Source organism: Mytilus galloprovincialis, chromosome 12, assembly GCF_965363235.1.
Source record: "Mytilus galloprovincialis chromosome 12, xbMytGall1.hap1.1, whole genome shotgun sequence".
In the NCBI taxonomy this organism is placed as follows: Eukaryota; Metazoa; Mollusca; class Bivalvia; order Mytilida; family Mytilidae; genus Mytilus; species Mytilus galloprovincialis.
The window spans coordinates 73,397,713-73,413,646 of NC_134849.1; the positions used below are offsets into that span (position 1 = coordinate 73,397,713).

Sequence of the window (15,934 nt, forward strand, 5' to 3'; positions counted from 1 at the left end):
TTGTACAATTATTAATGTTTATCATTGAAGTTGTTTTTATGATGCATATTATTCAATACATAGAAATCTTATTTTCCGGTTTAGAATAATTAAAAAAAGGTCCCGATTGATAAACAAAATCATTGATGTCATTTGTGTCGCCTTTAAGGTAACATCTACATTATACACATGAGATAATGCTTTGTCGAAGTGTGAAGATACAACAATGTTAGGTATTTGATAGCATTAGTGAAATATTATATATTGTTGAAATTGATATATTGTGAAATGGAAAAATTTGACATCAAAACTGTTGTTTTAAAACCAGTTTATATATCTTTCATAGTATGTCACCTGGTATCATGTAAGTATATATATGTAATAGATATTTAAATTTTAATTTGCCTTACCTCTAAGGTATAACATGTATTGATAATTAATAATCAAATAAATTATATGAGTGTTCAATCTGAATAGATTTGTATGCGACTGTCATACAAGGGAGAGGTTAAGCCAGCTATAAAGCCAGGTTTAATCCACCATTTTCTACATAAGTTAGTGACTGTACAAAGTCAGAAGTAAGAATTGTTATCCATTTATTAGATGTGTTTGGGTTTTTGATTTTGACATATGACTACGGACTTTCCGTATTGGATTTTCATAGTAGTTCAGTAGTTTTACTTCTTGTTTTTAGTTTGTAATCTATTAATGCATTTGTTTTGTGTCCAAACACATTATGAGTATATCAAAGTGTACAGAAAGGTAGAATTTTTATTAAGTGGATTTGAAATAAGAATTTACAGGGAAGAGTTGTTTACAGAAGGTAGAAAAGATAAATAATAAATAACGAAAAATTCATATTATTTCATAAAGAGTCTTTATGAAAGCATTATAAAAGCACTATGAAACAGTTCAGCGTGTATGTTTTAATGAATCTCCTTGCATAATCAATCAATATTTAAAAATAATGTCAATGCTTTTTCTACGAGATGGTGCTAGTTTCATCGTATGACATCACCAAGTTTGTCCTGACACGAGAAACACGAAGGATGCCACATGTGGATTGAGATCCGCCTTCCCTTCCACATCTCATGTGATCAACCCAGATTTATTTTTTTTTTTTGGGGGGGGGGGGGTTGTTCGCCATACAAGCACGAGATTGTTTTTAACTTGATATTTATAATATGTCGTAGACCAATTTGTGTCGTTCGTGTACGTTCAATTGTTTTTGTTAATATCTTTTCATGAGTTTAGCCTCTTCAAGTGATATTTTTAGCGTATATTCCTATGTTGTAATTTTATACCACTAATTTAGGTTAGAGTGAATGTTGAAGCCTGTTAAAACGTTTGAACCCGCTGCATTTGTTTATACATGTCCTTATACATGGTTACCCATGGCGCCGTGGTGAAGGCCGTTTTTAACCTATAAAGGTTTACTTTTTACAAATGATGACTAGATGTGACTTTGGTGGACAGTTGTTTTATTGGCACTCATACCAAATGTTCTTACATCTTTAAAGACGTCATAAACAGTATGACAAATAAAAGTAACAATAACAACAGAATGTAGGATAATATGTTTGCATAACTTAACATACATAGATAAGATTATGTTTTACATAAATAAGGCCGTTAGTTTTCTCGTTTGAATTGTTTTACATTGTCTTATTGGGGCCTGTTATAGCTGACTATGCGGTATGGGCTTTGCTCATTGTTGAAGGCCGTACGGTGACCTATAGTTGTTAATGTCTGTGTCATTTTGGTTTTTTGTGGATAGTTGTCTCATTGGCAATCATACCACATCTTCTTTTTTATATAGATATTTATATTAAAATTATTTTGTCAGATTAATCAATTATTTAACTTGTGTGATAAATTCATCATCGTTTTGGCTATACATTAGGACTACTAACAATTAAGAAACACGTCTACCACTAAAGAAGCACAATTAATATTCATAGGAATAACTTAAAATTGTCGATAATTTTAATTGTCGGAACTCCATAATTATATATTTTATTTTTCTAACAACATAATTAAATATTTATTTCAATTGGTGGCTTATTACAATATATTTCTGGATTCCAAACTTCTCCTGGTATTCCCTGTTACATTTCACTAATCCATCGGGGAAGTAGTTAGTTATAAAATTCATATGACATCAATTATATATTAAAAGGTATCACTCAAATTGATTATAATAAAATTAACTGTTAACAAAACTTTGAATTTTTGAAATGCAAAGGCTTTTTTAACTTAGGATAAGATTACCTTAGCTGTATTTGGCAAAACTTTTACGAAATATTAGTCCTCATTGCTCTTCAACTTCTTACTTTATTTTGCCGTTTTTACAGTTTTGGTTTCGAGTGTCACTATGAGTCTCCTGTAGACGAAACGCGCGTCTGGCGTTAATATAACATTTTAATCATTGTATCTATGATGGATTTATTAATTAGAAATTTAATACGCTTTGTACGTCGTAACTACAATCACCTACCCTTTCATGAATGTTACCTACTAATTAAAAAGACTATTTACCGGATTTGTTATAACATAAGCAACACTACGGTGCCACATGTGGAGCAGGTTCTGCTTACCCTTCCGGAGCACCTAACATCACCCCTAGTTAATAAAGTCATAACTGCTAACTAAATTGAACGGAACATCAACGGCACAGTAAATTCCATGAAGTTCTTAGGCTTATTCAAAAAAGGGGGAAACAAGGTATTTTCATAAAAGTAAGTGGTCTAGATGCTAGTACATGAGATTAGTTGTTGCGACAATACTTATCAGATTCTTAGATGAAACACGAATTTTTCTTAAGAAATGCATATCAGGTAGCTACATGACATATTCCATCATATTCCATACAGTACACCATCGGATTTTTTTATTTTTTTTTTTGATGATTTATTTTGAACTTAATGTTCAATTGAGCACCGGTTTAAAAGGTAATTCACTAAAATACCGAACTCCAAGGAAAATTAAAAGAGAACACATTTTCAAAAATGGCAAAATCAAACGCTCAAACACATCAAACAAATATAAAGCAACTGTCATATGTATTTTTGACTTGTTACTGGGCATTTCCTTATGAAGGAAAATGATGGATTACACCTGGTTTATACATGTTACAGGTAACTAAAAATGTTATTTCCGAAAAACGTAATGTAGCTATTAGGCAAAGAACACTCAGACATAGAATGCAAACTATGTTATGTCCATTCCTTTCAAACAGGTGCGTGTTGTGGTATTTTGATGTTCTTGCATTGCTTTTATAAATGGTAAAGCTTTTCAATTCCGTTAAAAAAGGAGCATTGGCAAAAATTCCATATTCACCCAATTAACAATATCACAGCTTAATGAGTGAGGTTTAGATCGCCAATTTTGAGCAGTACACATAAGTTGACAAATTAAATTTAAATGTAAGCGTGTACAATACAGTTTCTTGATATAATAAGCTTCGCCGAGTCTAGTTTTAATATTATAACAAAGATGGTTAAATTAAAGTCTTTGGTTAATGATAAAGCGTTAATAGACGGTTGAATGAAAACAACATCACAGGAAACGGTTCTGAGTAAAACAATAATGTCCGGAACCTAGAGGAAGTTACATATGATATTGCAAATATTTTGCTGCACAAAGTAAGTTTTGGCTAGAGTATTTTCCAAGCAGGATTTTGGACTATGATTTTTACAATGGAACTACTTTTATATGAATACTTAATATTGTGCATTTCAGCATGATCAATATGAGTGATGTGTTGTTTTCCGTTTTTCTGATTAATATCATATTTAGTTATTATTTCATTTTGTACTTCAGCGTGTGACATATCTCAGAATGAGTTTGAGTGTAGCGATGGTACTTGCATATCTGCAGACTGGTTTTGTGACGGTATTGTAGACTGTGAAGATGGTGGTGACGAGCTAGAAGCTATTTGCAAAGGTAGGATCATTAGATTTTATTTAGTTTTTTTAAGTTATGTGGTATTTATGAGAATTTTAACTTATATAAAATCTAACTTTGAATAGGCTGGAAGCTATTGGCCAGGGTTGGATTATTTTATATATATTTATATATTTTGATTAACAAACTAATCCATGCCTTAATAGATTGACTGTCGATTGTTGCTATTTTAGACACTACATGTATATATATTATCTAAAATTGAGAATTGACATGGGGATGGAGTCAAAGAGACAACAAACCGACCAAAGAGCATACAACAGCCGAAGACACAAATGGTTCTTCAATGAAGCGAGGAACTCCCACACCCGGAGGCGTGCTTCAGCTGGATCTTAAACAAAAATGTAAACTAGTTCGGTGATAATGGACGTCATACAAAATTCCGAAATATACACTAAACACTAAAATTAAAAATCATATAAAAACCAAAAAAGGCCAGAGGCACCTGACTTGGGACAGGCGCACACATGCGGTGGAGCATGTTTTATTTTTGTAGATCACAACGCCCCCCCCCCCCCCTTACACCTCTAGCCAATGTAGAAAAGCAATCACACAATATATATACATGATATTGCAAATATTTTGCTGCACAAAGTGAGTATTGGCTAGAGTATTTTCTAAGCATGATTTTGGACTATGATTTTTACAATGGAACTACTTTTATATGAATACTTAATATTGTGCATTTCAGCATGATCAATATGACTGATGTGTTGTTTTCCGTTTTTCTGATTAATATCATATTTAGTTATTATTTCATTTTGTACTTCAGCGTGTGACATATCTCAGAATGAGTTTGAGTGTAGCGATGGTACTTGCATATCTGCAGACTGGTTTTGTGACGGTATTGTAGACTGTGAAGATGGTGGTGACGAGCTAGAAGCTATTTGCAAAGGTAGGATCATTAGATTGTATTTAGTTTTTTTAAGTTATGTGGTATTTATGAGAATTTTAACTTATATAAAATCTAACTTTGAATAGGCTGGAAGCTGTTGGCCAGGGTTGGATTATTGTATATATATATATATATATATATATATATATATATATATATATATATATATATTTTGATTTACAAACTGATCCACGCCTTAATAGATTGACTGTCGATAGTTGCTATTTTAGACACTATATATATTATCATAAATTGAGAATTGAAATGGGGATGGAGTCAAAGAGACAACAAACCGACCAAAGAGCATACAGCAGCCGAAGACACAAATGGGTCTTCAATGAAGCGGGGAACTCCCACACCCGTAGGCGTGCTTCAGCTGGATCTTAAACAAAAATGTAAACTAGTTCAGTGATAATGCACGTCATACAAAATTCCGAAATATACACTAAAAACTAAAATTAAAAATCATATAAAACCAAAAAAGGCCAGAGGCACCTGACTTGGGACAGGCGCACACATGCACTACACCTCTAGCCAATGTAGAAAAGCAATCACACAATATTTATACATGATATTGCAACTATGTTGCTGCACAAAGTAAGTATTACCTAGTGTATTTTCCACGCAGGATTTGGGATAATAATTTTTACAATAAAACTATTTTTATCTGAATATTTAATATTGTGCATTTCAGCATGATTAAAATACGGACGATGGAATTTTTTTTCTGCTTTTTTACTGATAATATTATACTATATTATATTGTAAACTTCAGCGTGTGACATATCACAGAATGAGTATGAGTGCAGCGATGGTACTTGCATATCTGCAGACTGGTTTTGTGACGGTTATGATGACTGTCAAGATGGTGGTGATGAGCCAGATGCTATTTGCAAAGGTAGGATCATTACATTTTAATTTAGAAGTCATAATAAAAAAAATTTAAAAATAATATCAAAATAAAGATCTGGTATGATTGTTAATGCCACAATATCAGCCAAAGTTCAAATTACGTGAATGTAAGCAACATAGATACCAGGATTTAAATTGTGTTCACCAGGCGTGCGTTACGTCTACAAAAGACTCATCACTGATACTCGTATCAAATTTCCGAAAAAGCCAAATTAAAACATTGAGGGAACAAAAGAATTCAGAAAGTGTTGGCCAAATACAGCTGAGAGAGTATTTTTCCGGGTTCGAAAATATTAAGATAATCGAAAAAAAAATTGTATGTATCTGAAAGAATACCCTTTTTCTTAATAAATGAATAGCAGAACTATCCAGATACAGAAAATTATAGGAATTATCTTGACTAAATAATAAACTGCGGCGGTTTTAATATTAACTATAAAAAAACGAAATGAAATTGTAAAATTAAATGCTCAAACACACCAAACGAATGGAAAACTACTGTCATACACCTTAAGTAGAACAGGCATTTCCTGATGAAAAGAATGTTGGTTTCAACCCTTTTATAGACAGCATTACACATGTATACTATTTACAAAAAAAAACGGAATGCAGCTATTAGGCAAAGAACATTCAGATATGAATTCCAAAGGTACCAGGATTACAATTCAATACGCCAGACGTGCGTTCCGTCAACATCGCTCAGATCAAAAAGTTATAAAGCCATACAAGTACACAGTTGCAGAATTCCAAAACGTTGTGCTAAATAAGGTTTAGGTAATCCTTTCCTGGGATAACAAAAATCCTTAAATTATCAAAAAATTTCGAAAGTTTTGTAATAGGAAATTTATAAGAACGACCATATAATGGATATTAATGTCAAGACTGATCAACAATGCCCATTAACAACTCGGGGTTAGCTCATGTGCTCTGGAAAAGTAAGTAGATCCTGTGCCACATGTTGAAACCATGAGAGGAAGTTTTACATATTACATTACAAATATTTGTCTGTTTTTTCCAAGAAATATTTTTGAATTATGGTTGTAACAATGAATCAATTTTTATCTGAATATTTAGAATTCTTCATGACAGCATGATGAATATATAAAGGATGCATCGGATTTTTTTTAATATTTGGGGTTCATTTTACTGACTAATATTATAGTAATATTTTATGTTATACTTTAGCATGTACAATTTTAAAGTCTTATACGAAACGAATTTTTCATAGTTATAATTTCAATAGAATCATTGAACCGCACGTATATTTACTACACTAAGATCTCTAAGCACTTATTGATGTTTATTACCAACTCATAATATTAAATCGAAAAAACGTTTAACAGACTGTTTATTTGCATCTAATTAATCTTCCAGTTATATTCTAAAGAATACTAGATTGCGACATTTTTGACAAACAATAACATACATCATCGAGCATGTAAACAAAAGGTGAGATGTTGTTTTTTTAATTTTTCAGAGTTACGTGTATGGCAATTCTTTTATATTTGTAAACATTATCTTACAATTCCAGCATCTGAAACAACACAAAATGAACTAACAACAATCTATTATAATTACACTAGTCTCGGCAAAACGACAAAGCCTGTCATAAAAACAACAGATGAGATGACAGAAAAGACAAAATCAATGAGAACAACACGTGATCATCCGATTATTGAAGATTTCCATACGACTGCAACAAGTTTTCCATTAACAGACCAAACAACTACCATCATTGATATAGTACAACCAACAACACACCATACAACCTCAAGCATTAGTGTCGTACAACAAAAAACAGACTATACAACCACCAACATTGATATAGTACAACCGACAACAGACCATACTACCAACAGTATTGGTGTCGCACAACAAACAACAGACCACACACATATCATCACTGATATTAAACAAACAACAGCAGACATTACAATAGCTAGCATTGATATCGCACAACAAACTACAGACAACACAGAAGACATCACTGATATAGTACAAACAACAGCATACATTACAACAGCTAGCTTTGATATTGTACAGCAAACTACAGACAACACAAAATCCATACTAGATATGAAACAACAAACAACATCCCATACAATTGCTAGCATTGGTGTCACAAACCAGACAACAGACAATACAAACACTTTAACTGATACAATAGAACCAACAACAGATCAGACAACTACTATCATTGATAAAGTACAACCAACAACAGACCAAGCAACTAAAAACATTGATTATGTACAACAAACAACAGACCAAGCAACTACAAGCATTGATCATATACACCCAACAACAGACCAAGCAACTACAAGCATTGAGTATGTACAACAAACAACAGACCAATCAACTACAAGCATTGATTATGTACAACCAACAACAGACCAAGCAACTACAAGCATTGATTATGTACAACAAACAGTATATCACACAATCAACAAAAGTTTTGGCGTATTACAATCAACAGATCACACAACAACCAACATTTATGTCGGACAACAAATAACAACAATTAGTGATGTCTCACCTTTTCAAGGAATCAAAGAAGCACAGCATGGTAATTGCTTTGTATTATTTGTGTCGTTTCTCGTTCTTTAAGTAACTCCAATTAAAAAAAAAGCATAATTAACATAAAGCTTTCTCTCCGATTGGTTCATGAATATGTCATATTCCTGACTTTATACAGGCATTTTCAAATGTAGAAAAAATACTGAAATGCTGTGTTTGTCTCTTTGGAATCGAAATAATTCCTTCATGTCATGCTCTATGCTCATTTCAACATTGTAAGGCATTATCTTTGAACAACTTTTTGTTTAGGGCAAGTAGAAGATTCAAAAAGAAATATCTCCGGCATAGTTGGTGGGTCAACCATTGTTATAATCATAAGTCTTGGTGTGTTGATGGTCATAGTGGTTTATGTGAAATATCAACACCACAAGCAACGAACGTGAGTAATTAAACAGATAACTTTAATATGTATATTTATAATTATATCTGGCGTCCTATATATTGAAATATGCGGATAATAAGCATTTACTCTTGATCAGGTCTTATCAAGAAAAAGTTTTTTTAACAATTCATGACAAAGGTTTTAATAAAGGAAGCGCAGCACATACGTTTGTTAATGAAGATATCATTCATCTTAAGACTCGTGGTAACTTTTTAGAAACCAATTAATTATGCATTTTATAAGTATGTTTCGTTTATAGTAATGGTCGTTTTATCACAAAAAAATTTCAACTAACAATATAAAGAAGACTAAACGCTCTTGCTTTTAATCAGGGTTGAATGTAAAAAAAAGATGCTATTTTGAAATTAAAAAAAAAATAGTTATTGTATTCAAGAACGCTTTGAATTAAAAGGTTTGCGCCTAAAGTTAGACAAAAACAGTTAAAAGATGTACATTTACCATTTAAATAGACATCCAACAAACGAGTTTGGTATACTCATACAAAGAAAAATCTGTTTTATTCTTATTACAGGAGAACAATTCTGCCAATTCAGCAAATGAATTAAAGATTTGACTCAGTGGATATATCTTAGACACGTTCATTTTTTTATTCGAGGATATTGGATTTCGTGGTTTTGTCAATCTCTGTATACAAAGCCAATTGAAAATATGCTATTTGCTGAACATTTGAATTCGTGTTTCATTTGTACCCACGAAACCAACGAAAAATTGATATCCAACGAATAACAATGAATCCACAGTACCTTTTTAGATAGCAAAGCAAGTTCAGCAGGTACTGTTGATTCATTGTTAAAGGCCGTACGGTGACTAATAGTTATTATTTCCTGGTCAATTAGTCTATTGTTTTGAAATGTCTTATTGACAATCCTACCACATCTTTTTCAAATGGTTTTTTTTTTGGTAATATAGAAAAATATTAAAACTATCCACAGTGGATTTTTGTTTTATTACTTGTCTAAAACAGAAGTTAAAAAAATGTTGAAATGGTATCTTACTCGTCCCATTGAGTTCAAAGATCATCTATTGGTAAGAATATTCATCATTAAACTATTCACATGCTTACAATTATTTCGTAAGATATCAGGATGTATACAACTTTTTAATGTTTGAGTTAAGACTCGGATAATTTGTTATTATAATTACTATACAGATTCCTTTAAAGTTTTTCATTCGTTATTAGATGTGATCATGACAAAAGCAAATTCCAAAAAAAATGTTTTGCAACGTTTTGTTCACATATTTGGATGTAGCTAAAGTATCCTTTTTGTAAGATCTAAGTTATGTCTGAATATATTTTTATATACATGTATAATCCTGAAGACATGATTGTCATAAGAATGACGGCATCGATTGTCGAGTGATTCCGTTCTACTATGGGTGAGGGAGTTCGTGAATTTGTTTTTCAGCCGTGTCAACCCCAAAACATTCGAGTTAGCATTTGCTGCTTCTCTGCTAATGACGCCAACTGTATGAGTGAGAACAAAAACTTAAATTTGATGTGACTGTGATACAAGTGAGAGGTGTAACTATCTATAAAACCAGGTTAAATTCACCAATTTCTACATAAGAAAATGTCTGTACTAATTCAGAAAAATGACAGTTGTTGTCCAATCATTTGATGTGTTTGATCTTTTGATTTTACCATTTGATTAGGGACTTTTCGGTTTGAATTTTCATTTTTTTTGAGTATTTTTGTCATTTTTCTTTTTACTAGTAATGGAATTGTATTTCCATATTCAAATTAACAATAAATCGATATTTTAATTGAGATTTCCTTGATAGAGGATGTTTTTTTTTCTCCACAAGGTAGGTATTAACCGAGAGTTGTTCACTAACGCAAATGTAATTATCAGTTGGACTGTAACAAATGTGAAGTAATATATGTTACAGGCACAAATCTTGTTATTTTAATGGAGTTAGGAATGGCAAGATATCTGCTCAGAAATATATCTCCTGTGTATTGTATAACAATATGAGAGGTTATGATGGCTATAAAACCAGGTTTAAATATTGCTTGAAGTTCGTTATTGTTGTTCTTTTCGGGGTTTTTTTCTGTGCGCGCCTAGCAGTAATTAATTACTTCTGCAGTACATAAGAATACCCAGCGTTATTCCTCCATACGGAGAAAACTCAGCGAATAAAATATTTGCATTTGAGATATAGAACATGTATTTGTTCTAAGCATAACAAAATTAGTAATATCAATACAAATTTACTTGAGCAGGTTTCTTTGCAATTCAAAATTAACCGATACTAATATCAATAATTCGATGCACCAGAGACTCATTTCGAATCTCGTACATTCATCAATTTATAATGAAAGCTTTGTTATCATGAAATACAGTTATTACAATAATGTCCAGAAGATATTCTCAGTTTTTCTGCAAGACCGAAACATGATGCGTTTTGTACTTTATTTCAATTCATTTCTACGGATTAATGTACGTGGCTCCAATGGAACATTAAGGATAGGCATATATAACAATGTAGGTTGATGCAAAGCCTATTTATTGTTTTTTTTTTCTTTGTTTTTTTTTTTTTTTTTTTTTTGCTGCCGAATATTTCATTTGAAATACCACCATTGAATGAAAATATGATTTTCCACAAAAGTACATTTGAAGCAATATTATAAACAAACAAATGACGCAATTGCATTTCTTGGCTAAAATTATTTAGAATTGTTCCTTTGACACGTTTAATTTAGGCGTACTAAATTATAATCCTGGTACCTTTGATAACTATTAATTTGATTTTTTTTCATAAATAAACACAACTAAGCTAAGTAGATGTTTAGATCATACTTACATGCAATGATTAAGGAAGTTGAAACAATAGTCGCATTCCTTCATATTGTGATTATAATATTTATAAGTAATGATACTTTTATGTAAAGTAAAAGTCATCAAAGGTAACTGGCTTATTGGAGATAGATTGAAATAAACAGCATTAGGAAGATATATACCTTTTCGTGTTGGATTTTCTTGGTTATCGAAATATTTTTGTTGTCTATTCAAATAACATAAATTCTACTGGTTTTTTTTTGCGTCTAAGTTATCGGAATTGAAAATAAAAATTATCTTTATGTTAGTTTCTGTTTTCCAAATAAATACATTTGGCGTCTGCGTGTTGCATGTGGTTGTGATTGTTCGACAAATAGATACAATATGTGTTAGAGTAAAGACCTAATATTGTCTGTTTTTATCCATGTGTTTTCGGAGGAATTAGTTACAGAAAATAGAAACCACCTTTTACCTGCAGTAAGCTTTGTAATAATTTCAAAATGTCAAAAAATCAGTGTGAGTTTGAGAAGTAGAAGTGTTTACTTTGTTTTACGCCGTTTTTAAGTTTTGGTCAGGATGTGTTGACAATCACATACATTCTTTTTTTTCAAAATGTCAAAGAATCAGAGTGAGTTTGAGAAGTAGAAGTGTTTACTTTGTTTTACGCCGTTTTTAAGTTTTGGTCAGGATGTGTTGACAATCACATACATTCTTTTTTTACTAAAATAGATATTTCAGGTAAAAATTTCATAGATATTACTTTAGGAATGACTGTGATATTTTTTTCTGTCTATTCGAAATAACATAAAAAATGTGGTGCACACTGGATAACGCGCGTAGAGGGTTATTTACCAGTGTGCACCTATTTTTTATGTTATTTCGAATAGACTGACTAAAATTATAACAGTTATTTCTTATAATTTAACTCTAAATTCCATTTTAAACCGACGTTAATCATGAAAAAACGTTGATAACGTCATGGGCACATGACAAAATTGTGTCTATGATGTGATAAACAAAACGACGTCAGCCAATCAGAAGACGCGTTACATCCAAAATTAAATTATTCATATTTACAAAATAATAGAATTTAAAAAATATTTAAAAAGGAAACAACTATTGAGAAACAAATAACTTCAAGAAATTGACAAAGCACCTAAGCTAAACAACGCACTAATTGTTGATCTACTCTTCAAAGTCAATTTGCAGCGTTTATTTCAGTGCAAAATATCATAGTTCAGTTCATATAAAAGGTGGTGTTCAAATTCTCAAACATCTTTAAGGCTACACTTGTTCATTTGGAAACACAAATAGCGAAAACTTCAATCACATACACACAATAATTAATAAGGATCAATATAAAAAAGAAGATGTGGTATGATTTCCAATGAGACAACTATCCACAAAAGACCAAAATGACACAGAAATTAACAACTATAGGTTACCGTACGGCCTTCAACAATGAGCAAACCCTTATACCGCATAGTCAGCTATAAAAGGCAGTTGTTTAAATACAAATGTAAAGTGTAACTCATTGCACTTGATCTATTAGTTAGGGATGTCGTTTTCTGTATATATGCATGAAAGAAGAACAATTTAAACTGTAATGATTTGAATGGAGTGACGCCTGAAATGTTCATAAAAGAATAACTATCAATTCCAGATATATATGACAGAATGATAAACTCCAACAACACCAAAAAACGAAGAAAAATCAGACGCACGAAATAAGACGATTAACTTATAACATATAGAATATTTCGATTTTAGAAGCTGGTGTATTTTACATAGACCGTGTTGCTCAAGTTTTTCACCTTTTTAATTGTAATTTGTGTACTGATTCTCCTTATGCATACTTTTGTGCTTGTGTATATAAACATAATTAGACTAGAAAAACGAATAACGAAAAGATCGAACTGAAAGGCAAATTAAAAAAGGGGTGTTAATAAAAACTAGCTAAATTAAACGCTTTCAATTGACAAAACATGTAAAAAACAAAAACAGTACTCTAGTTTAAACAGGTATTTTCCAAAGAAAATTGAAGGTTGAAACTTAGTTTATGGATTTACAAAACTCCCATTGATGTGATAGTTTTTTATGACAACAATAGCTACGACATTTTTCAGCGTTTGACGATCCGTGTGCAACATGATGGTTATCATCAATAAAACTTTCAAAGCTCATTTATTAATAATCAGCTTAAATAAACTCATCATAGATACCAGGACTAAACATAGTATATACGCCAGACGCGCGTTTCGTCTACAAAAGACTCATTAGTGACGTTCGAATCCAAAAAAGTTAAAAAGGTAAAAACAAGTACGAAGTTGAAGAGCATTGAGGACGAAAACTAAAAGTTTTGACAAATACAGCTACGGTAATCTATGCCTGAGGTACATGTAGAAAAGCCTTAGTTTTTCAAAAAATTCAAAAATTTGTAAACAGTAAATTTATAAATATAACCAGATCAATGACAATCATGCCATCACAAAAAGTGCTGACTACTGGGCTTGTGATACCCTCGGGGAAATAAATCTCCACCAGCAGTGGCATCTACCAAGTGGTTGTAAATAAACTCATCATAGATACCAGGACTAAATTTAGTATATACGCCAGACGTAATTTGTTGTTAAAATCTTGAGTTGACTTAAGAATGACCGGGGTATGAGACTATGGCAACTTTAGGTCTTCTATAGATCAGAGGAGATACCCTGGACAAAGTAGGCTATACTTTATGATTTGGGGGATGATTAGATTTCTTCACATGTCCGTTCAAACTGAGGATATTTTATGTTATGCATCTGATTGATGAAGTGTTATGCTCTCTGCTTATTCAGAACATTTCTAATAATAGATTAGTCGTATTATTAGCTGTCCATGTGCTATGTTATAGGAGACCAACTATATGCAGTTCATGGGCAACAAACAAAGGATAACGCCGTGTATTCAAGGGCTTGTATTTTGTATCTTGGAAATGGCATAGTCAACATGGTTCGCCTGTGCTCACAAAATCAACGGCAAATGGTATTCAACGAATAATTATGATTTTAAGATACGTTAAAATACGATGCATTGAGTGTATATGGGGGCAACGATATTATATTCTCAATTTACCAGTTTCTACATAATTCTAATTCTTTTTGAAACTTCTGTGAGATAACTTTTGGGTCTTAATAAGAAACTGTAATAGTGTTACCGTCATTATTAACCAGTATAGTGCCATCGATTGTAATACTTATAGCATGGCATTGGAGTAATATGGGAAACAAATAGCCTTAAATATTTCCATGAGGTACTCAACTTGTAATTTTTTAGTTCCGATTTCGCATTTGTCAAATTCTTTGTGTCATTCTATCATTATTATTCATGTAAAAAAGCATTTAAGATGTTTATAGTCTATTGTGGTCAAACTCATCGATGATACGTGCGAAGCATATTTGAATACGAGTTCAAAAAACATATTGGCATAGGTACAACGTTATTATGTTTGATCAGATATGCTTATTCGTGTATTTTTAAAGAATCTCTTAATGTTTCACTTTAACATCACTTTCATTGTCGACAGGTCAGTTCCTGGTTTTATCAAAATGGCATGTTTTCTCTTCAATTATTTATATTCCTGAACTCTCGATACAGTTTGATTATACAGTTATATTTTTTATCAGAGAACAGGTCTTGACCTACATATGTTGAAATATATTGCAGATTGCTTTCGATATCTATACCATTGTATACAACTTTATATAGATATAGGAAGATGTGGTAGAAGTGCCAATGAGACAACTCTCCATCCAAGTAACAATCTATAAAAGTTAACCATTATAGGTCAAAGTACGACCTTCAACACGGAGCCTTGGCTCACACCGAACAGCTATAAAGGGCCCTAAAATTGCTAATGTAAAACCATTCAAACGGGAAAACCAACGGTCTAATCTATATGAAAATGAGACACGAGACACACGTATGAACTACATAAACATACGACAACTACTGTACATCCGATTCCTGGCTTAAGACAGGTGCAAAAATTTTCAGCGGGAACTAACGTTTTAATGGTACCAAATCTTCTCTCCTTTTCTGAAACAATATTATAACATAGTTAGATGTATCATATGATGTATGTGATAACATTATAGTCAAAGAGTGAACGTGCACATATGGTTAATGATTGGAATAGTAGTTCACCAGTTTGGATTTTATAAAAATGAAATATCTTTTATTCATTTGATATGATTTATATTGGAATTTTAACATGAGCATCACGACGGGTGCCACATGTGGGGCAGGATCTGATTACCTGTCCGGAGCAATCAGATCTACCCCAGTTTTTGATAGGGTTCCTATTTCTCAGTCTTAAGTTTTCCATGTTGTTTTTGTGTACTATTGTTTGTCTGTTTGCCTTTTTTATTTCTAACCATGGCGTTG

The 15,934-nt window shown here is 31.9% G+C and overlaps 1 protein-coding gene across 1 annotated transcript; it reads left to right on the forward strand.

The window, feature by feature from the left end:
* Nucleotides 1-7,586: 7,586 nt before the first annotated feature.
* LOC143053634 (uncharacterized) lies at nucleotides 7,587-9,522 on the forward strand. The gene is made up of 3 exons (XM_076226424.1): nucleotides 7,587-8,315; nucleotides 8,576-8,705; nucleotides 9,241-9,522. Exons 1-3 carry the CDS (start codon nucleotides 7,829-7,831, stop codon nucleotides 9,272-9,274), a joined length of 651 nt encoding a protein of 216 aa, XP_076082539.1. The 5' UTR covers nucleotides 7,587-7,828; the 3' UTR covers nucleotides 9,275-9,522.
* Nucleotides 9,523-15,934: the final 6,412 nt, after the last annotated feature.